The 26,003-nt window shown below is 37.5% G+C and overlaps 1 protein-coding gene across 1 annotated transcript in view; it reads left to right on the top strand.

Moving 5' to 3' along the window:
* Window positions 1-26,003, top strand: part of CTNNA2 (catenin alpha 2) — a 1,202,879-nt gene that overhangs the window by 251,213 nt on the left and 925,663 nt on the right. The window contains exon 3 of the mRNA XM_060168603.1: window positions 12,575-12,770. Coding sequence (XP_060024586.1) covers window positions 12,575-12,770 — 196 coding nt within the window. The remainder of the gene's footprint in view (window positions 1-12,574; window positions 12,771-26,003) is intronic.

Raw genomic sequence — 26,003 nt, 5'->3', positions numbered from 1 at the left:
CAAAATGGATTAAAGACCTAAATGTAAGACTGGGCACTATAGAACTCTTAGAGGAAAACATAGGAAGAACCCTCTTTGACATAAATCACAGCAAGATCTTTTTTGACCTACCTCCCAGAGTAATGGAAATAAAACCAAAAATAAACAAATGGGACCTAATGAAACTTAAAAGCTTTTGCAAAACAAAGGAAACTACAAACAAGACGTAAAGACAACCCTTAGAATGGGAGAAAATATTTGCAAATGAATCAACGGACAAAGGATTAATCTCCAAAGTATATAAACAGTTCATACAGGTCAATATTAAAAAAACAAACTCCCCAATCAAAAAATGGACAGAGGACCTAAATAGACATTTCTCCAAAGAAGACATACAGATGGCCAAGAAGCACATGAAAAGCTGCTCAACATCACTAATTATTAGAGAAATGCAAATCAAAAGTACAATGAGGTATCGCCTCACACCAGTTAGAATGGGCATCATCAGAAAATCTACAAACAACAAATGCTGGAGAGGGTGTGGAGAAAAGGGAACCCTGTTGCACTGTTGGTGGGAATGTAAATTGATACAGCCTCTATGGAGAACAGTATGGAGGTTCGTTAAAAAACTAAAAATAGAATTACCATATGATCTAGCATCCCACTACTGGGCATATATCCAGAGAAAATCATAATTCTAAAAGACACATGTACCCCAGTGTTCATTGCAGCACTATTTGCAATAGCCAGGTCATGGAAGCAACCTAAATGCCCATCGACAGACGAATGGATAAAGAAGATGTGGTACATATATACAATGGAATATTACTCAGCCATAAGAAGGAACAAAATTGCGTCATTTGTAGAGACATGGATGGATCTAGAGACTGTCATAGACAGTGAAGTAAGTCAGAAAGAGAAAAACATATATTGTATATTAAGGCATATATGTGGAACCTAGAAAAATGGTACAGGTGAACCGGTTTGCAGGACAGAAATAGAGACACAGATGTAAAGAACAAACATATGGACACCAAGGGGGGAAGTGGCGGGTGTGTGTGTGTGTGATGAATTGGGAGATTCACTAATATACACTAATGTGTATAAATGGATAACTAATAAGAACCTGCTGTATAAAAAGATAAATAAAATCAAATTAAAAAATTAAAAAAAAAACAACTAACCATAGGAAAGTCACAATTAGCTAAAATTGTCTCATTCCCAGAAAAGAGCCTGGATAGCTACTGGATATCTAAACAAAGGGCAAGTAGGCAGAGGAAATACCCAAGCAACAAGCCATTGTTACAGAGTCCCCTTTTAACGTATTATTTCCTCTCGCCTGCTTCACTGTACCTGTACTTGATTATTTAGTCCTGTTGGCAAAAAAAAAAAAAAAAAAAAGATAACCAAAAAATGTATTGTTAAAGTAGCTTTGGGACATTGTATGTAATTGTGAATATTTTACAGTTTAAAAGCTCCTCAGGGAAAGAAATTAAGAAAATATGAAGTCATCCTTTGCTTCTAGAGACAGTGTTTCATTTTCTTTTCTCACCCATATGTGAATGATAAAAATGAAGTTGTAAGTACCTAAACCCATATTCAGTTCGTGGTACATTCTGCTTGTATTCACTGCAGTGAATAAAGGATTATTTATAAAAGAAATCTGCAAGAAAAAAAATAAAAAAGACTAGGGGGAGGGTCTGCCCTGCATTTTCTTAAATTGTTAAATTGTGGTTGCGTTTTTAGTACTATCTTCAAGTCCCAGTTTCCAATTCGCAGTGATCCTTTTAAGTTTCTGGTCCATTTTGTGAGGGTGTTTTTGTATATGTTTGAAAAATAAATTAATATCCTTAAAACCACTTAACAAGGTATATACATTGAAGTGTAAGGCCACCATTGCCAATTCCTTGGATTTGTGGACCTTATCTTTCTCTCAAGATACCCCATTTGTCATATGTGGCTCAAGGCCATCTGATGTAGAGATGAGGTGGTGGTGCCAGTTTAAGTCCTTATATGAAACATTAGTATGGCTTAATCCTTAATTTCCTTTTTTACACAAAAGCCAATATAGAATCCTGATACTTTTCCTGCATCCCATGGATTATCCACTACTTCCCATAGAGTGTGTGCACTCTGTTGGAATCCACTAACTTTAAAGAAGGAAAATGTCAAAGCAAGTGGCATTGTCAATCAATGATTGTAATAGTAAAAAGGCTTGATGAATTTGGGGGGAATAGAAGTTTTGGTCAACTGAATCCTTTAGTTAACATAGTGTTGATCGGAAAATAGTTTTTATTTATCATGGTTTCAGATTTGTGTATACTGTTTCTTGTAACAGTCTAGTTTTATTTTGTTTCCTTTTATTTTAATCTTAGTTAAATCCAAAATAGTGAATCATGAACGTAGTTTAGTCATTCTTCAATTTGGTGGGGCATTAAGAACAGCATGGGATTTTCTCAGATGGGCGCTGATGATTAGAACATTTAGGGTTTTTTTTTGTTTTGGGGAAGATTTATTTATTTATTTATTTGTTTGTTTGTTTATTTATTTATTTATTTTTGGCTGCGTCTGGTCTTAATTGTGGCACGCGGGATCTTTGTTGAAGCATGCGGGATTCATTGTGGCGTGTGGGCTCTTCACTGCCACGCGTGGGATTTTCTTTAGTTGTGACGTGTGAGTTTTCTCTTCTCTAGTTGTGGCGCGCAGGCTCCAGGACTCGTGGGCTCTGTAATTTGCGGAATTCAGGCTCTCTAGTTGAGGCCCGCGAGCTCAGTAGTTGTGGTGTGTGGGCTTAGTTGCCCTGCAGCATGTGGGATCTTAGTTCCCTGACCAGGGATCAAACCTGCGTCACCTGCATTGGAAGGCCGATTCTTCACTACTGGACCACCAGGGAAGTCGCAACATTTAGGATTTTTAAGAACAGAAACATCTTCTCACTCACTTAAAATTCCTGATTCTAAACAGCTGCTCCTTCAGTGAATTCTGATATTGCTTTAGTGTCTTAATTTTGAGTGTAATTTTTCATTGCTGTAAGTGTAGACATTGAAAGTTACAGAGATTCTAGGAAAATCTAGGTTGTTACTAGATCCTTTAAATAAGTTTGTTTCTTGTGCTTGTTTGATTTACCATGTTTTATCAAATCTAGCATGTCATCAATTGTAAGATATATATTTAAGTACCTGTAAGAAAAAAATAAAATTTTATCAAATGTATATTTTAGATGACACAGATTATAGGATTAATCTTCATTTTGCATATGTAAAAGTGTGGAAAAAAGGTATATCAATTGACAGAATATATTTTACTGCCTTCTGTAAAAGATTTATGGAGACTTTAAAGGATATATAAAATACTGAAAGGTTAACATACCTTAAAGGAAAGTGATTTAAAAAGAAAGATGACTATAAGTATAGATAAGGAGCAAAGATGGAGACTAACACAGTAATAATAAACATTAAATCATATGCTTTATAATAGGGACCACAGACTTGGGATAAGCTTTTTTTTAATTGAAGTCAGTGCAAAAAGGAATAATTTATTTATTATACAATTTAATGTCCATGAAATAAAATCAAACCCGTTTCTAAGGAGAGGTTCCAATATTCTTGGTACTAAAATCATTCAAAAATTTCTCAGTATTATGTGGAGAATGATTATCTTATCTATAACTTTAGAGTATACACAGTGAGCTTTCTAAAACCCTTTGTGGTAGTATCCTCTGTTGAAGTAAGTGATATTGCACTAAGGCAGTAGAAACATTTGCACCAGTGTCCAGAATAATACCATTTCTCTCTTTACTTATGTGTTTTAAGTTGAGCTATTATAATAGGTGGAGAGAGACGTGGACTGCACTTCCTTCAAGCAAAACTAAATGTTGTTTCTCTCAGACAAGCTTTTGGATGACAGAAAATCTAGACCACACTCCCTGGAGGTTACAAGAAATTGAGCTCCTAATGCTGCTACTTAAATATGAAACAGCAGGCTTAATAGAGAGTGGAAAATGTTAGTTTAACATCCTATAAGGAAAATTGAGTTTCTTCTGAAAAACAAGTGCTTAAGGAGAAGGCCACCTTTTTTTAAAATAAATTTATTTTTTTATTTTTGGCTGTGTTGGGTCTTCGTTGCTGCACACAGGCTTTCTCTAGTTGCGGCGAGTGAGGTCTACTCTTCATTGCGGCATGCAGGCTTATCATTGTGGTGGCTTCTTTTGTTGAGGAGCACGGGGTTTAGGCGTGTGGGCTTCAGTAGTTGTGGCTCATGGGCTCTAGAGCACAGGCTCAGTAATTGTGGTGCATGGGCTTAGTTGCTCCACTGCATGTGGGATCTTCCCGGACCAGGGCTTGAACCCATGTCGCCTGCATTAGCAGGGCGATTCTTAACCACTGCACCATCAGGGAAGTCCCGAGAAGGCCACCTTATTTCATTTTGGCTTATAGACACTAGTGAGATTCTTGCTAGGAAATAAGTTTGAACCACTTCTAATCTAAAGATGAATCGATCATCCAGGGCCCAACTGATCCACTCTGTAAATTGTAACCACAGAAAGTTTAGCCTAGAAAAAATTTGATATAGTTATAACTGGCTATTCATAGAAATTTAATATAGTCAACACTGGCCGGCCATAGAAATTCCTCAAACCCAATCACAGAATGTCTGTTTTAGGGTTAATTTTGGAAATCTACTTTTTGATGTTAACAGATCTTCCTTGACTTATAATGAGGTCAAGTCCTGATAAAACCGTCGTAAGTTGAAAATATCATATGGCAAATTCATTAATCCACCTAACCTACTGAACATTATAGCTTAGTATAGCTTACCTTAAATGTGCTTAGACCATAGCTTACAGCTGGGCAAAATCATCTAACACAAAGCTTATTTTAATTTATTTTTTAAATAAAAAAATTATTTTATATTGGACTATAGTTGATTTACAATGTTTTAGTTTCAGGTGTACAGCATAGTGATTCAGTTATACATATACCTACTGTACAGCACAGGGAATCAGCTCAATATTCTGTAATAACCTAAGTGGGAAAAGAATTTGAAAAAGAATAGGTATATGTATATGGATAACTGAAACCTATTTTAAATAGAGTGTTGAATACCTAATGTAATGTATTGAATACTGTACTGAAAGTGAAAAACAGAATAGTTGTGTGAGTACAGAATGGATATTAGTGTGTGGTTGTTTCCCCTCGGGATCATGGGATGGTGGGTTGACTGGGAGCTGAGGCTGCCCCTGCCTGGCATCACGAGAGAGTATCATAGCACATATTGCTAGCCCAGGAAAAGGTCAAAAACCAAAATTCGAAGTATGTTTTCTACTGAATGCATATCGCTTTCTCACCATTGTAAAGCTGAAAAATCAGTAAGTCAAACCATGACAAGTCAGAGACCATCTGTATACTCTTCAAGATAAAGTATTTGGAAAAAGTATACCAAAGCAACTGAGTGGGAAGGCTTGCCTTGTGGCCTTATTTAAACATTGCAGGTGAGTCTACAAAGAACAATAACTTAAATGGGAAACATTATTTATAGGCTTTCTTTCTAGCATTAATTAACTAGTAGAAGTTCAGGTCTGCTTTAGATATAATAAAACCTTACCTTCAAAGTTTAAGAATGCATGCTTCCAGGACTCTGTATCAATGAACATACATACTAATCTACACTGTCAATATCAAATAAGTGGGAAGACATTTTTCAAAGACAAAGAGACCAGAATTATTCTTTATTTTATCCCTCTTTAAATTACTAGTGCCTCGTTATAAAAGATCATCATTTCTAATTCTGACTTTTGAAGTTGTGGAAGCATCAGTAACTGCAGTTCTTGTAATTTACTTCTTTTTGTCTAAAACGGGATGTGGAGTTGTGTTTGGGAAGAAAAGATCAGTTCAATCCGAAATTCTACTGCAATAGTTTCTATGACATGGAAGTTTTACTTTAGTTATTAGTGAGACTACCATAAGTCTGTATTATCACCTCCTTTTGCTCGAGCACTAGTGTCACTGTGCTGATCTCCTTTTCTCTCCAAAATGCACAATATACATACACCTTATAGGTCCTGGAGATTCTGTGCTAGGAAACAACTTATAATGGACTGTACCACAAGGTGAGCGTATATCATTTCATGTATTTTATAAGGAAAAGTACAAGCCATATTTGTACCTACTGTATAATGGCAAAAGGAATAGATTAGGTAATCAAGGAGTGATTCAAGGAAGACCTCATTTTGACTCATTACTTGGCAGTTGTTTTTCTGACTTGGCACTGCTCAAAACCTGAAAGATTTCTCCTAGAGGCTTCATTTTATCAAATATACTACCATTTGAGCATTTTAACTCCCTTAAAGAGTTTTCCTCTTTAAGGATTTTTGCATTTATCTTCTGTTGCTCCTGGAATAAATAACTTGTTTTTGATAATTTTGTTTTCAGATATGCACCTCACAATGCTCTTGCTTTTTTTTAAGCTATAACAGTAAGCAAAGCTCTCTGTTATGTTTGCTGAGCAATTATGACAAATGAAATACTTTAGAACAGTGCAACAGTAGAATTCATAAAGACTTAACTACTCACATCTACAGAGTGCATGAATCTAGCAAAATTAAGTTATCATTTTTATTTTCAGCTCTTGGTTCTCTTTTATTGGTTTTCTGGAGAGCTCAAATAATGGCTTGACTTATAGCATTCATACCTGTTTACTCTTACTTTTCCAAGTTCCTTGTGATTGCCTAACAGAGGAAATTGCCTTTCAATCAATTCATCAACAAGTTGTTTTTGCAGACTCCTGATATGTCATGGCACCTAAAATAAGAGGAAGGGTTTACCTCTAGAAGTCATTGCTTTATCTCTCTCACGTTCTTTTGCTTCAGCTAGACTGCTGTTTCTGAAAGTAAAGTCTATAAACCATACATATCCTAATTTCATGCGATGCATATGAAATACACTAGCTGAGACCTACATGAGCAGAAGCACTGTAAGATCTAGGAATTTGCCGTCTAACAAGCATCTAGGTGATTCTAAAGTATGATAAAGTCTGGGGCTTCCCTGGTGGCTCAGTGGTTGAGAGTCCGCCTGCCGATGCAGGGGACATGGGTTCATGCCCCGGTCCGGGAAGATCCCACATGCCGCAGAGCGGCTGGGCCCGTGAGCCATGGCCGCTGAGCCTGCGCATCCGGAGCCTGTGCTCCACAACGGGAGAGGCCACAGCAGTGAGAAGCCCGTGTACTGCAAAAAATAATAATAATAATAAAAATAATAATAATAAGGTATGATAAAGTCTGAAAATCATTGTCCTAGAATTCAGTGCTTCTCAGATTTTAATGTGCATATGAATTACTTTGGGATCTTGTTAAAATACAGATTCTCTTTTAGTAGGTCTGGAGTGGGGCCTGAGAGTCTATATTTCTAACCAGCCCTGGGTGACAATGATATCTCTAGAGCTCACTTTCAATCGAATGCCCTATGGATAAGGCTTAGACAAACTACACTGTTGTTGGTTATGGGCAGATGTGACAGAGTTGCCAAGACAAAGTGCCTTGGTGCCCTCACTATTGCTTACAGTTTTGGAAGAAGTCTTCCATGTCTATTGAGTTTTGTACATCCTGGAAGCAGAGAACTGATCAAGTTGAAGAGACATGGTCAGATAAGTTGTCTTCCAATAAAACACATTGCAAAAAAAAGAAAGGAATGAAGTGGTGTTGGCTATTGCATTACTTGCCGTTGTGTAAGAATGGAGGGTCTACTCTTAGGACATTAGATGATGAGCAGTCTATACCAGCCTGGGTCTCATAGTTTCATACTCAAATCACACAGTCAACGTATCTGAAAACTATATTTCCCATCCTCTTGCTATTGCTGAGGTTTTTTTATTGACCAGGGTCCATTGGGACCATCATTAGGTCAAGGTTCTAGAACGATTAACCACTTATACTCTCATCTATGAGCTACAGGATTTCTTCTCTTCTTTGATGAAAGGCAGAGACATTGAGGAAATATTTGAGATATATGACTAGAGAAAATCAAATATCCTGCTAAGCTAAGGTTGAGTTGCCTACAGAGAGGGGCCATATTGAGGGTTTAGAGAGAAGTTGGCATAGCCAATGAATCTGAATGATGTGATCAGAAGATCAGTTTAAAAGGGTGGTAGTACAAAATGATAATTCAAAAAGATGCATGGACCCCTATGTTCATAACAGCACTATTTACAATAGCGAAGACATGGAAGCAACCTAAATGTCCATTTACAGATGAATCTATAAAGAAGATGTGGTATGCATGTACAGTGGAATATTACTCAGCTATAGAAAAAGAATGAAATAATGCCATTTGCAGCAACATGGATGGACCTAAAGATTATCATATTAAGTGAAATAAGTCAGAAAGAGAAAGACAAATACCATATGATATCATTTGTAAGTGGAATCTAAAATATGACACAAATGAACTAATCTAACAAACAGAAACAGATTCACAGATATAGAGAACGGACTTGTGGTTGCCAAGGGAGTGGGGGAAGGAAGGGTTGGGAGTTTGGGCTTAGCAGATGCAAACTAGTATATATAGAGAATGGATAAACAGCAAGGTCCTACTGTATAGCACAGGGAACTAGATTCAAGATCCTGTGATAAACCATAATGGAAAAGAATATGAAAAAGAATGTATGCATATGAATAACTGAATATCTTTGCTGTAAAGCAGAAATTAACACAACATTGTAAATCAAATATACTTTAATAAAATAAATTCAAAAAAAAGGATGGTGGTAGCAGCAAGTCTTTCCTGGTGTAGGAGGGAGGAAGATAAAGGTGGGTACAGAGACAAGTAAGCTTGATGACCCTCCTAAAAGCAACAGGAGTTTGGAGAAGGAAAAGATTATTGCTAAAAGAATTAGCCAGGAGATATTTCCAGGAGAAAGAAGAGGTGAGTCAATAGCACTAAATGTGATAGAGTAGTATGATAAGATAAAAGTAATTTGATTTTGGCAACGTATTAATTACTTTAGTGAGAGATCAGTTTAAGAGGACTCTGCTACAGGAGGTGTGAGGATAAAAGCAGAATTTCAGTGGGCTGAGAAATGAATGGAAAGAGAACACGGACACTTTAACACATATGCTTCTCATTTAAAAAAAATGTTGACAGTGGCTAATAAAAGCTAAACTCCTTAGCTTGGGTTTCAGAGCGTTTAAAAGTTTTACTCCACCGCATCTATCTAATCTTGTTTCCTATATCATTCATATACAGCCGCCCTCTCAAGTGAGAATGGTCTCCTTACTACCTAGAAAACATCATGCCCATTTTTACACGTCAGTGTTCATGCTATTACTCCTAGTCTCTGTTGCTGGAACTTTATGTTTTCTATTTTTTTTCTTCTGCACAAAAGATGTGCTCACAAATTGTTAGAGAGGTAATGGGATTGTGTGGATCTTGAATGACTCTTGCCTTGGGTGAAAGTTGATGTGGGGATTAGAGAGAGTGCCTGATTGGGGTAAGAGAAGGTGTACCATTCAACCAGGAATTTCTACAGAATAACCATCTCTTAAAAGATTGCCAACAAGCTGCACTAGACCTTCAAAAGTATGTAAGTCTTGGCTTCCCTGGTGGCGCAGTGCTTGAGAGTCTGCCTGCCGATGCGGGGGACACGGGTTCGTGCCCCGGTCAGGGAAGATCCCACAGGCCGCGGAGTGGCTGGCCCCCGTGAGCCATGGCCGCTGAGCCTGCACGTCTGGAGCCTGGGCTCTGCAACGGGAGAGGCCACAGCAGTGAGAGGCCCGCGTAACACAAAAAAAAAAAAAAAAAGTCTGTAAGCCCCATCTACCCAAGACCTAGTCCCAGCCTGGATATCAGGCTTAGACACAGAGATCTGTAGTCTCCAGAGCTCATTGGTGTGTCTCTCTATTATTTAAATCATCTTTCATGTTCTTCATTACAATTATAATTTTCTTCATACAACGTTCTATATTTTGTGTTATGGTTATCTCTGAGAATATCAATTTATGGCTATTGTGAATAGGATATTTTAAACTAGATTTTTCATTGGTAATGCTGTTCTATTAGGTTGTTATCGCTTATCTAGTATTTAACCACTAATAGTTCTAATAGTTTGTCTTTTAATTCTTTTGTAGTTTCTCGATACATTCATATTCTCTATAAGTAATGACGATTTAATGTGTCTACTTTCTAATGTTTATATCTCTTCTTTCTTTTTTCTTATCTAATTTGTTGACTTTGTCCTTCAACAAAGCACTGAATAGGAATAGGGAGAGTTAACAATTATTTCTTTATTCTAGACTGATTAAGACATGAGCATTTATGGAGCCTCATAATTTTCCTTCTATTCTGCTATCTTGTATCCCTTTACATTCTTCCACATGTGAATAAATGAGAGCTCTTACTAAAAGAGGACTGAATGGATTTGCTTCATTTGAAAGTAATTACATTTTTCTAAGGAACTTCCTGGTAATGTTCTATGTTTATTTTTTCCCACATACTGACACTTCATACTGACTTGTTATTATGAGCATTACCTGAACTGTGCTTAATACAGCAATGCACCATAAGACAACACAAAAATTGAAATCTGTTTGCCTTTGCAGAAGGTGAACCAGAATATAGTCATTTAGCTCTTTTGGTATTAATAGATTCACTGTCAGCTTCCACTCCCCAAAACTGCCAATATGCCTAACATTAATGGCTTCCAACTCCATCCATTTTTTCTAATTTTTGAAGACTGAAAAGTTAGATCACAGAACGTCTCAAAATTATATATAAAATGAGAACAAATCAGATATCAGTGAGAATAGGAATATTTTCCTCCAATAAAGAGCCTAGCCTAAATAGAGAAATTATGCACAGTGTAATGAATATAGACAACCATATTGTACTGTAATTATGTAAAGGGATAGAGGTGCCAAGTATCACTACAATGGCAATCATATTACAACATATACATGTATTAACACACTATATACATGTATCAAATTAACATGTTGTACACCTTAACCTTATATAATGTTATATGGGAAATACATTTGATTAAAAAATAAAAATAAATACAAATAAAAGATTTTTGAGATGTTTGCTGTGTTTGCTTAGGAAGCATAAAAACTCGTTTCCAGGTAGCGGCTCTTTGGAGAGTTGGGGTTCCTGGAAGAGAGCTATGTTAATGTGCTAGAGTAAACCGTCTTTAAGGAGAACATTCTTGTACCTCCAAAAAGTAACTTTGGAGACAGGCTGTCTTTCTTCTGATGGTTGCCTCTGTGGGTGGAACTGAAAAGACTGCGAGGTGTTACTGACTGCATATGTATTTTACAGCTAACTAGCGTTTTCTGACAGTCTTATTCTTAATGACTTTATCTTTCTTTTTTCTGTCTAGTGTTTGTACTTAAGTGTCCTTACAGAGTCCTTTTTTAATTCACTGTGTCTAATTATTAACAATCAAAAGAAAGCTGAATATGACAGCTCCCAACGCTGTATTAACCACTTCTGAAGTAATGGTTCTGCTACATTCATCATCTTGGTTCACATTTATTCAATACTTTTCTTCTGATATTATCTCTTGCCCTGTAAACTGACTGGACATTAATTGTGACTTTGCCTAATAACCACTTGCTCTCGGATTTGGAGTAAATTGTAGAGACCATAGTATTTAGAACTTTTCTCTGGACGAGCTTTCTTGATAAGCTCCAATAAAGCCTTTAGTTTGCTAACCAGGATACACGTCAGTGCAAATAAACTACAACATCCACATTCTTAGGAAGCTGATAAAAAAAATGCAGAGGTGTAGATGACTAGCTGAATAGAATATGGAACAGTTGCATTCATTTCCCTCCCAGACTTCTCACTGGCAGAAAATAAAGGTTCAGAAGTCTACAGGAGATAAGTTGTTTAAAAGATATTAAAAGCCTTGTTAGCATATTAAATAGCTCTAGACAGAGTGCTAAAAGAAGTTTGGCAGGTGAGATATTGTATCCAAATTATGATACTTAGAAAAGGAGTGAGAATGCAAATTTAATTTCAATTCTGGAAATTTTAGCAGGTTAACCAAATGTTGAGACTGAATCATTCGGTCTCTTTGGATCAAATTTACCATTTTGTTTTTACAAGATGAAATCAGAAATAGCAAGGCTCTTCAAAGTCCTTGGTAAGTGACACATAAATAATGCGTATTGATGGCCCACCATTTATTAACTACTCATGCACCTCTGCCCTGACTTTTGGGCTCCGTTATTGGTTCTTCTGATTCAAAGCTCAAAGGCAGTTCTACATTTTATTTTATTTTATTTCCTCCCTGAAGCTGGGTATTCCAACCAGCGCTAAATTTGTCAACCTGTGAAAGCACCCCCTCCAGTGGATTGGAAACTGAGCTACTGGCAAATCTGCTTTTCTTCTTTATTCACATGCTTTTTTCTTCTACAGGAAATAAATTGCTGTTAATTTATATGCTAAACTATATAATTCCACATTTTCCTTAAGATAAGGCTATGTGATGTGTATTCATGACTTAATAAGCAAAGGATACTTTAAAATTATGAGATGATAATATGCTATTTCCAGACAGTTATGCAGAGTAATTTTACAGTTGTTCTTTTGTATTTAAGGTGACGACCCTTGTCAACACAAGCAACAAAGGCCCATCTGGTAAAAAGAAAGGGAGGTCAAAGAAAGCCCATGTACTGGCTGCATCTGTAGAGCAAGCCACTCAGAACTTTCTGGAAAAGGGTGAACAGATCGCTAAGGAGAGTCAAGATCTCAAAGAAGAATTGGTTGCTGCTGTTGAGGATGTACGCAAACAAGGTAGGCAGAATAATATTATTCTAGAAGGATGTATATTGATGTGTAAACAGTGGATTTTTCTCTAGAAAAATAAGACTACTCAAAAGAGTAGTCTTATTTTTTTCCTGTCTACACTTCTCATTTTTAATTTTGCTAGAATTAGGTGCATAGACAGGTAGAGATTTTTTTTGTTGTGGCAGTATAGCACAGCTGGTAACACTCCATTTCTGCTGTTGCTTGAAAATCTTCAACTTGTTTTCTCCTGGAGATGAAACCAGACTCTTGTGTCAAACTCAGGCTTTAGGGAGGATAAGATGAGAAGACTGTACATTTATAGAGTCTTTGAAAATTCAAGATTTTAAGGATGCAGGGAACAGAAGAATGTCGTGTAATAAAATTATTGTTTCTTTGTATGACTTCCAAATTTGTATTTTCAGTTCACAGCTTTCCTCAAAAATCTCTCTCTCTGGTTAGCTAGCTACCGACTGATCAATTATATAGCTAGCAAAATAGCTATAATACTATCAACATTTATTCAGCATATTAAAAAAATTAATTGTGTTGAAATACATATAACATAAAATATATCATCTTAATCATTTTAAGTGTAGAGTTCAGTCATGTAAAGTATATTCACATGGTTGAGTAGCGCATCTGCAGAACTCTTGTAAAACTGAAATTCTATACCTGTTAAACAACCCCCAATTTCGCCTTCCCTCTAGCTCCTGGCAACCATTATTTGACTTTCTTTTTCTATGAGTTTTACTACTCTAGATGCCTTATGTAAGTGGAATCATATAGCGTTTGTCTTTTTGTAACTGGCCTATTTCACTTAGCATAATGTCCTCCAGGTTTATCCATGTTGTAGTATGTGTCAAAATGTCCTTCCTTTTTAGGGCTAGATAATATTCTATCATGTATTTATATGGTATTTTCTTTATCCATTCATCCATTGATGGACATTTGTGTCCCTTTCACCTTTTGGCTATTGTGAATAATCCTGCTATGAACATGGGTATATAAATAATCTCTTCATTACCCTGCTTTCAGTTCTTTTGGATTTACACCCACAGGTGGTATTGCTGGATCCTATGGTACTTCTATTTTTAATTCTTTGAGAAACCTCCAGACTGTTTTCCATAGCAGCTGTACCATTTTATACTTCCACTAACAGTGCACAAGTGTTCCAGTTTCTCCACATCCTTGACAATGTTTGTTATTTTCTTTTTTTTTTTTTTTTTAGTAGTCATCATAATGGGTGTGAGGTGATATTGTGGTTTTTTGTTTTGTTTTGTTTTGTTTTTTTGTGGTACACGGGCCTCTCACTGTTGTGGCCTCTCCCGTTGCAGAGCACAGGCTCCGGACGCGCAGGCTCAGCAGCCATGGCTCACGGGCCTAGCCACTCTGCAGCATGTGGGATCTTCCCGGACCGGGGCATGAACCCATGTCCCCTGCATCGGCAGGCAGACTCTCAAACACTGCGCCACCAGGGAAGCCCAATATTGTGGTTTTGATGTGCATTTCTCTAATGATTAGTTATACTGAGCATCATTTCATATGCTTGTTGGCCATATTTATATCTTCCTTGGAGAAATGTTTATTTAAGCCTTTTGCCTATTCTTCACTCAGGTTATTTATTTTATTACTGTTGTTCTTGTAGTTAAGAGTTCTAGGTATTGACCCCTTATCAGATATTGTTTTGCAAATGTTTTCTCCCATTCTGTAGGCTACTTTTTCACTCTGTTGGTTGTGTTCTTTGATGCACAGAAGTTTTTAATTTTGATGTAGTCTTGTTCAGCAGCTTTAGTTGAAAATTCTAAGACACCATGAAATTAGAACAGACACCTAGCCCCAGCCTGGCCTGTGTCCTCCATTTCCTATCTAATGAATGCCATACGTATCCAATTGCAGAAATCTTGGTATCATTCTTGCTACTTCCGTCTCCTTCCAGATACAGTCTATTACAAGACCCATAGATTTTAACTCCTAAGTATCTCTTAAATTCAACAATTTCTGTTTTAGTTATTCAGAAGCACCATGTTTTACCTGTCCCAGGGCCTTTATACATGCTGTCTCCTCTCTCACAGTTAAGGGTGACTCATTCTGCATATCCCAGCTCAAAGAACACTTTCCCAGGGAAACCTTCCCTGACTCTCCTGTCATACTTTTTCATGGATTTTTCCTTGTCACTTTCCACAGGATAATTTAATTTTTGTGAGGTGACTTGATTGATAACTTTCTTCTCTGCCACACTAGAAATTAATGAAGGTAGAGAACACACTCTGTCTCTTTTGCGGTCATTGATTTGCAATGCTTAGCACTCATCAGACTTCAATAAATATTTGTTGAATGAATGAAGGAATAGATGAATGAGTGTTCTATCCCCTTTCTTCTTGCAAACCAACCACTTTTTAAATTCGCAGATGGATATTTGGCCCCTGGAAATAACAACCCTTCTTCATACTGCCATCTTCTTCCCCCTAAAAGTTAATTTTATTTACATTACACTCATGTAAATTGTTATTTTAAGTTGAAGTGTTAAATTTTACATATTTCATCTAATGTGGATGGAGTATATTTGTGTATGCGTTTTAGCAACATGATAGCTTCCAAGTTTCCAAGTGCTATTGAAAACTGGTACTGCTTCTGAATTGCAGATGGACACGTGTTCATGCATCTGTAGCCTGGCTAGTTTTTTTTTTTTTCCTTTTTTTGGTTGACTGATAGATAATAAATTTCACACATTAAAATGTACAATTTGATAAGTTTTAACAGGTGTGTGCACCATGAAACCATCACCACCATCAATATAGTGAACCTCTCCCTAGTACTGAGGGTTTTTTTTTGGTTCTGTTTTTTTTTGTTGGCAGTACGCGGGCCTCTCACTGTTGTGGCCTCTCCCATTGCAGTGCACAGGCTCCGGACGCGCAGGCTCAGCGACCATGGCTCACGGGCCCAGCCGCTCCGCGGCATGTGGGATCTTCCCGGACCGAGGCACGAACCCGCGTCCCCTGTATCGGCAGGCGGACTCTCAACCACTGCGCCACCAGGGAAGCCCTGAGGGTTTTTATTAACTGGTCTCTAGTCCATTTTCTCAAAGATTTATCTGTTATCAGACAAGTTACATTTTCTCATTTAGTTTCCCCAGCAACCTCTTAGCTCTCCCTTATTTTTTCCTTAGAAGTTAGTTTTCACACCTTCTGTAGAAATTATATTTTAGATTTCTCAAAGCTTGTATGAAATGGTGTTTTGTGGACATAATATAATAACCAACATAGTTCTTGGCCAGACTGTTCTAGGAATATTAGAGTGAGAAAGTATAAAGATGTTAATTTAGGACAGCTTATCATGGTTGTTATTCTAGAGGATATTTTAAATTTTCATTATATTACCCATTTCTTGTTACAGAAAAATTATGCATAAGAAATGATGCTTATGTGTTGCCTTTTCAAAGCCTAACTGCTACATGTCCTTTTCTGAACAGGGTCAAATTCAAGGAAACGTTGTTATATTTGCAAAATAACAAATTTTATTGGAAGAAGCCTTTGAAATTCTCTTGTGTTTCTCTCATCTTCAAATACCTCTCAGTCTCAAATACACTTCAGACGTCTGTGCTTCTTATCCCTGAGAACAAGGTCCTCACACCCTCCTTCCAGTTCTGTACCCACAGGCTCTCTTTTCTGCCCCAACTTGGTTATTTGTTGTGTAATATCCGTAGCCTGTCTGGCTTTGCCCAAATTTTCTATTTGCCCATTACCCAGATTTTATTTGTAAGTGAGAGGCTGAGTTGACTTTCAGAGAGAGATGGGGAGAAAGGAACTTGGGAGAGTAAGTGAGGACTAGGGCAGGTCACTAGTCACTGAAATTTTGAAACATAGTATCTTTCCTTCCATCATAGAAATCTACTTTCTAATACATAAGATGATATTCAGAAATTATGAAAACACTGACATTTAGAAACAGTTTCCAGTTTCCTCCTTTAAAGTGGCTCTAGCATCCACACATGCTTACTTATTAAATGATGTATACTTTCAGAATTAAATCTATTAGATATCATTTACTATTGAGCTGTTTTTGCTTTTTTAGATCAAATGGCCAAAAGTATTGCCACTTTAAATTAATTAATTGCCACTTTAAATTAATTTTTGGCTGTGTTGGGTCTTGGTTGCTGTGTGCAGGCTTTCTCTAGTTGCGGTGAGCAGGGGCTACTCTTCGTTGCAGTGCATGGGCTTCTCATCACGGTGGCTTCTCTTGTTGCAGAGCACAGGCTCTAGTCGTGCGGGCTTCAGTAGTTGTCGCTCTGCGGGCTCTAGAGCGCAGGGGCTCAGTTACTCTACAGCAGGTGGGATCTTCGTGGACCAGGGCTCGAACCCATGTCCCCTGCATTAGCAGGTGGATTCTTAACCACTGAGCCACCAGGGGAGTCCCAGATTTGCCACTTTTAAAAAACATTTTCAGCCTGAGTAAATGCCTGAAGCTTTAGTATTTTATATCTCCATTTTCAGACTTTTAATATAGAATGAGTTATTGTTCTTTTGAAGTTTCACAATATTCATGATTATAATTACTGTAATCTGGCAAGATTATATATGAAGTTATCTATTTAACTATGTCATTATTGTATCTCATAGGGTTAAACTTAGTGTTGTTTGAATTTATCATTTAAAAAATATATATTTAATCCTAGGCTGCATGTCAGGTTTTTTAAAGTGCTCAGTATGAGTGATGACGATATCTTTACCCTAGAATATTTCAGTAGAAGATTTTACTGTACTCTAAGTTATAAACTGCAAAAAAAAGGTATTTGAGCAGGCTTATGACAGCATTTGTATTAAAAACAAGTAACAAAATAAATTACCTAAACATATATAAAGAAGAGAAATCGTATTCAAAGCTTAGAACACTGATATTTTTGATTTGGATAAAGATGGGATAGTTTAGACTTGGGTAAAGATGGTTGGTCAAGGGTGTGTGTGTGTGTCTATCTGTTTTATCATAAGTAAAGTACTACATATATGTATATTGTCTTCGTAATTTAAGTTTAAACTTCATTAGGATAGGACCAATGATGTGTGTGGATTTCTTTCTGCTCTTAAAGGACCTGGCATGATGCTGTAGCACATGGCAGGTGATATTCAAAGAGATTTACATATGAAGTTAGCAGAGCATTGGATGTTTGATTAATATATCTGACTTCCAGTGTTACTTTGGTCATTGACTATATGATTTAAGCTAAATCACTTAACCACTTTCAACCTCAGTGTCTCCATTTTTCAAAAACAGACAGTAATTGTTGTGTTTGCTTCATTAAGTTGTTTTACATAATGAAGTCACAAGGATTTTTGAGAAATTAAATTTTATATAAATGTCAGAGTAAATTTATTCATTATAATTTATGAAATCAATCTGTACTCCTTAAGAAAATAGCTTTCCTTCTTATTAATGATCAATCTTAGACCCAGGATTCTGGAGAGCTGAATCAGTGTCTAGCAGTCTCCTGAGGAGGATTGAATAGCTCAGTGTGGCTTAGAATTAGTGGTCGTTGTAAGTGGTCCCAGCAAACTATGATTGGATAGTTGTGCAGCCTGTGAACTCTATGTAGAAAAGCTGCTCCTGGGGATTGCAGAGGGAGTTATTTCAATCAGGTCTTCATATGGAAGCTCTGGCCAGCTTTGGGACAAAGAATGCCAAAACATTTTTAATGTTTACCACCAAGCTCTCCCTGGATTGAAGACTCTAGTTTCTAAACTATGGGCTAATCTAGCGGTTCTCAAATTTTAGCAAATGTTAGAATCACCTGAGGAGTTTTGGAAATTCTTGACATCTAGGACTTGAACCTTATCATTTAAGTCAGGAACTCTGGGGTGCAACCCAGGCATTGAGGTTTTTAAAGCTCCCCAGGTGATTCCTTTGTGCAGCTGATTTGAAAAGAACTAGACTAATTTGCTTCTTGCTCATCAGCCCCACTTGGATGACTCATCAGTCTATGTTAGCTACTGGTTCACTTTAGTGAGCTGATAGCAATCAGTCATTTTATGAGATTTATGAGCTTGTAGTTTACATGGAGTTAGATAGGGGAGACTTATATAGCAGGGACAGCCTGATATTCTATATTAAGATGTTATGGATAGATATAATTCCATGCCAAATGATGTTTTACCATGCCTGACATTCTGTAGGCATTCAGGGAATATGTGTTGAGTATATAGTATAACTATAATATAAGTATATAGTAGAACTAAATCTGTAGAACAGTGAAATATTTAATGTTGTTGTAAAAGAAAGCCATGTGGCTGTCATTTGAAAGATAGACATTGTCCTTTGTGTTTGCCCAATAAGCAGATTAATTTAATGGTGTAACACAGCAGTTGGTTCTGTGCTATTTCATTATTATATTTCCATACCCTCTTAAGCCTTGGAGCAGTTGCTTGGGTTTTCAGTCTTCTGTCAACAGTCCACTCTCTGTCTGGGCAAGAGAAATCAAAACAATTAAGACATGGCCCAGCCAATAAGATGTGCCAGGCCAGGGTGTAGACAGAAATGTACATGACCTTAACCCAACATTAAGAGGGATCTCATGGAGCAAAGTGATAAGAGGTATAGATAAAAGAGGTACAGATAGATGAAAGAGGTAGCTTCTTCATGGAAGCATTTCCTAAATCAAAGAGGTGGTCAAACCTTTCACTATTCATTCAAGCTTTTCTTTGTTTTGATACAATTTCAAATGTGGAGTGATATGGTTATACCAACTAGTTCCACTATTACTATTCTTTTTTTACCCAATCAATATTTATTGAGTAACTGATGAATAGTGGGCAGAGACAGACAGAACAAGACTGAGAAAAAGTAACAGAGGGAGAGAGAAAGGTGTCCTCACATCTCTGAGGAGGAATAAATCTTTGCCTCTTGATGACCTGGTAGCTTTCTCCTTTCCCATCCGCTTTGGTACTGGGATGCAGTATTGGTGGAATGAGCTGTCCAACAGAAACTTCCCATTTATATCAACTGTGTGAATTCCCCAGCTGAGATCTGGTCAGAGGCCATTTCCCTGGACAAGAAGCTCCTAACTTCACGCAGTTCTGCCTCTTTTCCTCCAGCCGCCCTATCAATATGTAAAGCAACACTGTGGGGAAGAAGGAGGGGAGTGTCCTCTTTCCTACCCCACTTTCCACAGAGGTCAGCCTCTCTAAGGAGGAGCATTTCAGGTATTGCAAGGTTCTGATGTTCCTCTGCTTGTCCTTTTTCTCAGGTATCCCTTGCTTTATGCCTCTACTCTGCATCCTGAATGCTTGAGTCTACTAGAGATATTGAACTTCCTTTTTCTGTACTGTGCGGCGGCCTGACTACCCTTATATGGATGGTACTTTCCTGTATTGTGAATGTGGGGTCCTCTTGTCATGGGGTGATATTTCACTCCTGTATGGCTGGAGAGCTAGGGGAGCAGGTGCTTCCAGTGAAGGGGAGCACCTTCAGAGAAGAACAGAATTCTAGGACAGAAAATGGGGATTTGAGAGGCAAAAACTAGATGAGAAAGAAAGAACTCATTTCTCATCACATGTCTCACTTCTTGGAGCCTGGACTTTGCTGAGTAGGATCCATTACTGTAAAAAAATACTATTATTCAAGTAATGTAATAGAGTGCATGTTTATTAGATCAAGTAAGGGTAGACCTTGAAGTTGGTATGGTGAGTGTCTCTGCAGTTTCAGACTGCAGCTGAGTCAGGGATCTGGTGATGCTTTGTTGTGTCCCCACACTGCTGTTCACCGTCCCTCCCATGGCACCTGCTTCCCTCCTTTATAGAGGTTTCTTTCACAAGTGTTTCTCAGAGTGAAGTTCACAGACCACCTGGTTCAGAATTACCTGGGTGAGGTTGGGCAATGTCCATAAAAAATTGATATTCCTGGGCCTAGCCACAAAACTAGATTCAGTATGGCTGGGGTAACACTGGGAATCTTTATTTCCAGGTAGTACCCCAAATGAATCTTATGCTTCCAAAGTTTGAGAATCGTTAATAACCTAAACTTATTACATCTTTATATACATCATCTTTAACTAAAGTCTTTATTTCCATTGAAAAGGGTGCTATCCAGGAATGAGATAAATTTTCAGAAGCTTCGCTATCAGACGTTAAAAAAATAAAAAAAACCTAGAGATATATACAATGACAAAAATGATAAAAAGAGGTTTCATATGAAAGTATCATGAAGAAAAACATGCATAAATGTGAAAATGCCATACGCCTTAGGGTTCATCTTAATGCAGATTTTAACATTTGCAGTAGTTTTATCTATTGCACATTTTGTTAAATAAAATACACCAGCGAGCCAAAGTTTGCACTAGCTGAGGGCCCAGGAATATGCCACATCAACCTGGAGCCCTGTTTATGGCTCTTGTTGCAACATATTGGGAGATAATGGTAGACAATTCTTTCATCTCACCCCTCTTGCTGGAGACCTTGGGGTTTTAAAATGCTGTAATCTTTCAGCAAGAATAATAAACATAATAGCTTCCATTTATTGGTTGTTACTCCATTTGTAATAGACTTTGTATGTGTTCTCCTAACATTGTCAACTGAAAAAAATGCACAATGTGGAAGTTGTGAGTTAGATTTTATTTGGGGCAACATGAGCATCATAGCCAGGGAGACAGCCTCTTGGCTAGCTCTGAGGAACTGCTCCGAAGAAGTGGGGTGGTTCTGGTTGGTATATATGTGATTTTGGTGAAGGGGGAGACATGCATTCAAGCGCACATTTTGGCAGAGGGTTGCTGCTAGTCACAAGAAGGTTGCTGCTCATCCATTAATGATTTTAGAGCTTTCCTAGATATGAGAGGATGAAAGAAATTGGGCTCATAATATCTCTTCCTGAAAATATCTAACTATCTGAAGCGTGTTCTGCCGGTTTTTCCCAGAGCACAAGAGTGCCTCATTCCTGATCTATGCCCTGAACTCGTTTCAGGGTGTGTTGAAGGTCAGTGACTGCAGTAGCTAGAGAACTGATCCTTGTAGAGCCAGATGGCAAGTGACCATTTTTAGTTGGCAACATCATTCTGTTAGTCATTTCAAGTCCATACTGATGCTGAAAGAGCTCCATATCCATTAATTGACTAATTCAACAAATATTTATTAAGTATCTATTAAGCACATGTACTATTTGCAGAGTTGGGAGTATAAAATACAGAAGAAAGAAAACAGACATTCTCTGCCTATAGGACTATTACATTCTGATAAGAGAGAGACAATTAAGACAAAAAAAATTAAACAGGGTGATGATTTCAGGCTACAGAAGTGCAATTTAAAAATGGAACCACCAAAAGCATGATAAATGAAAGATAAATTGGTAAGTTGAACTTAAAATTGAGACCTTTTTCTCTGTGAAAGACAGTGAAGAAAAATCATAAACTGGAAGAAAATATTTGTAAGTCACATATCTGATAAATGACTTGTATCTAAAATATATAAAGAACTCTAAAAAATTCAACAATAAGAAAAGGAACCATCAGATTCAAAAACAGGCAAATGACCTGAAGATATACAGATGGCAAATAAGCATTTGAAAAAAATGTTCAACATCATTTGTCATTAGGGAAATGCAAATTAAAACAAGAAAGAGACTTCACTGTATGCCTACTAGAGTCAATGAAATCCTCCAAATTAACAGTAAGACATGCTCGTGAGGATGTGGAACAATAGGAACTCTTGTACATTCAGATGCAAAATGAATTAGCCATTTTGGAAGCCATTTTGGAAGACAGTTTGGCGTTTTTTGTTTTTAATAAAAGGAAACATAGAATTACCATACAACCCATCAGTCTCAGTCCTAGGGATTTACCCTACTGATTTGAAAACTTGTGTCTCTACAAAAATCACCTAAACTTGTTGCATTAAAAAAAAAAAAGCTTTATTTTAGAATACTTTTAGATTTACTGAAAATTTGCAAAGGTAATATAGAAAATTTTCATAACTCTACACCCAGTTTCCCTATTATTAACGTCTCATATTATTATGGTACACTTGTAACAATTAATGAACCAATATTGATACATCATTAGTTGAGCTGAGCACAATAGTAAGAAACCATAATAACAAGCCCTTATGCGTACGTGCTTAGCAAAATGGCAAGGACAAAATACAGTGTGGATACTAAAATATTCTTATTCTTAAACTGATTTGCAAGGAATGGTAAATTATACATCTGCATGAATAAAATGGGAAATCTGGTTTCAAAGACTGCCAGCTGAGGACTGTTCCCTTTAATACCATTTACTGAGGTCTAAACTTGTCAACTTAAGGAAAACTGTTCTTACCTTTCACAGAGAAGATTTAAAGAGGCTTACAGGGATATACAAAACACAGTAAGAAAGAAAATAGAGATCCATGGAAAAGAAGAAAAAACAATGTCAGAGACTAAAGAGGAGCCAGGCATGCTATTCATACGGATCCACCCTGGGATGGACCAGGTGTCAGGAAGGGGCATGGTGGCAGGTGTGAGGCAGCGGATTCAGAGTCAGATTCCAGTTCTGCAGTTTTCATGCTGCATTAGCTGTGTGACGTGGGCAAGTTACTTATCCTCTCTGCCCCAGTGTTTGCATGAGTTAAGTGGGGCTATTCATACACACACTTCCCGGACTGCTGTGGAGAGCAGATGATGGGATGCATGTAAAGTGCTTCGCACCAGACCTAGCAGCTGCAGGCTCTAAAAGCCTGGTGGCTCTTGCCTTTATCATTATCATCATTGTTATGGTACTTGTTACAACGGAGCAACAAATTGCGCTCTTATGCTTTATAACAGACCAGTTGTAAACGTAAAGTTTTATGATATTTAAATTATAAAATTAAAAACAATCTTTCAGGTAGATCACTCAATAACCTCCATTTCATTTGAATTTCACCTTGCTTTAAGGTCAAATTAAACCAAACATCTGATCCCTACCATGCATAAAAGGAAATGCTGCCTTACCCCATAAAGAAAACTGGTTATCAAGCATTTCCTCCCTAATAGCTAAGTCTGTAATTCAATCAAAAATGCATTTGACGTAAACATCTTGAATAACAACGGGGTAGGATTGTCCAAAATGAAGCTGATTCACTGATGCATCCCTAATTATGATATATGCCAGCAACTTGATGCAACCCAGGCTGTCTTCATTAGCAGTGGACCCCTCTGAAACTGAGACCGAGTGAGCAAGCTTTCGGAAAAGAAAATAAATGGACAAGGCAAACAGCTTCTAAAGCCATGCTGAATTTTGCTAATTGCATGCTAACATAAGGTCCTAGAAGACCGGCCCTCAGGAGTGACATACAGGCAATATGGAAAAATCAGAACTTACAATAAATTACGGAGATGCCATCCCAACATCTCAAAGCTAAGCATAGAGAATCTTAATCATTATAAGCTAATAATGGACTTCCTGTTAAATTGGAGAGAAAAGGGCAGATAGGAAAGGCAGCAGATGAATGACTTCTTTTTAAATCAAGAGTCACTGCCTAATGCTGTTTATTTACAAATCAAGAGTCACTGCCTAATGCTGTTTACCTGTATTCTTGTTCTCATGGGTCGAAAAGAATGAAGAGCCACTTCTTCTCCCAAACCTACCCCTCCACTGGAGCTTTTGGTCCCCTTCACCTGTCACCTTTTGGAAGACTCAACTTGGGTGATCTCATCCCACTCTGGAATTATCAGTTTCTTCCTTTCTACCAGAGCAGTTCAAACAGATGCAAATGTGATAGGTTAAAACAAACAGAAAACCTTACTTAACTGCAAACCACCTCCAACAACCCCATTTTTCTTACCCCACAGTTACTTTTCTTTTTATCATGCAATATAATAGATACAGAACCACATGAGGAATAACAAGAATACCAGTATGCTCTTTGCTTAAGAAATAAAACTTTGTCCATGGAGTGGAAGCTGCCTGCTTATTACCTCAATGTCTGTATATCCTTCCCTTCCTGCGCTCACTGCTCAGCTTGGCCAGGGAACCACAGTCCTGAATGTGATGTCCATATTTTCCATGCATTTCCCCCATCATTTTATTATGAAAGTGTTCAGACATTGAACAGTTTTCCAGGGAATCCCTGCAAAACCGCTACCTAAATCTGTCATTAACATTTTGCCATACTTGCTCTATCACAAATCTATCTCCCATGAGTTTTAAAAATAAATGTGCTATGGGTGGTCTCTTTTTCACTCGCACCATTCTGGCTTTCAGACTGACCACTCCATGGAACTGCTGTGGTCAGTTACTGGGTTCAGCTGTCGGTCATATCTGGCCATTTCTCTCTACAGCTTTGCTCAGTCTCTCAATAGCATCACATGGAGTTGACAACCATGCTTCCCTCCTGGGCCACCCCTATTTCTCATGGCTTTTGGCTTCACAGTATCTCCTTTCCTCCACCTCCTTCTGGTTCCACATCTGCTTAAGAATCTAAATTTTGGAATGCGCCAGGGCTCAGGCTTTCTTTCCTCCTCTGTCAGTCATCTCACTCTATATGCCAAAGACTCCAAAATGTTTACCCCAGGGCCTCTGCTGAAGGTAAATCTGTGTAATATTGCTCTCACTCAAACCCAAATATACCTTCCTTTATTTTTTCTCCATTTAGTCATGGGACTAACAACTTAGTTGAGTCGATAGCATGAGTTATACTTTATTCCTTCTTCCCTCACATCCAAAACCATAATTTAATTTTATTAGCTTAACTCCAAAATATGCCTTACATCCACCCATTTTAAAATGACAATATAGCATAGCTATAACGTAAGTTATGAAACTAGACAACCTACATTTGAAACCTGACTCTAGCATTTACTAACTGTGTGATAGGTCACTTAATATCCCATAGGCCTCAGTTTCATCATCTCTACGTTGGGAATAACAGTAGTACCTATCTTTTGGGGTAGCTGCTAATATAGGCAGAGTACTTAAATCAGTGACTAACACATAGTAAGCTATGTGTTAAATTAGCTATAAATGCTAATTGAAAACACTTGTTCAGAAAGGCCTTTCCTAACCCCTCCATAGAGAACAAAGTAGAAAAACAAATTTTTTTTGGTGGGTAGGAACCTATAAGACAACTGAAAGAGAGGATACGTTTATCAGTCAGATTCTCCAGAGAAACAGAACCAGTAGGCTATATATGTACACATATCAGGAGATTTATTTTAAGGAATGGGTTCCCGTGATTGTAGAAGCTAGCAAATGGGGTAGGCTAGCAGGCTGGAAACTCAGACAGGAGTCAGTGCTGCAGTCTTGAG

This window comes from Lagenorhynchus albirostris, chromosome 13, assembly GCF_949774975.1.
Source record: "Lagenorhynchus albirostris chromosome 13, mLagAlb1.1, whole genome shotgun sequence".
NCBI lineage: Eukaryota > Metazoa > Chordata > Mammalia > Artiodactyla > Delphinidae > Lagenorhynchus > Lagenorhynchus albirostris.
Note: the sequence above shows the minus strand (reverse complement) of the source record. Positions and strands in the feature narration are given on the sequence as shown.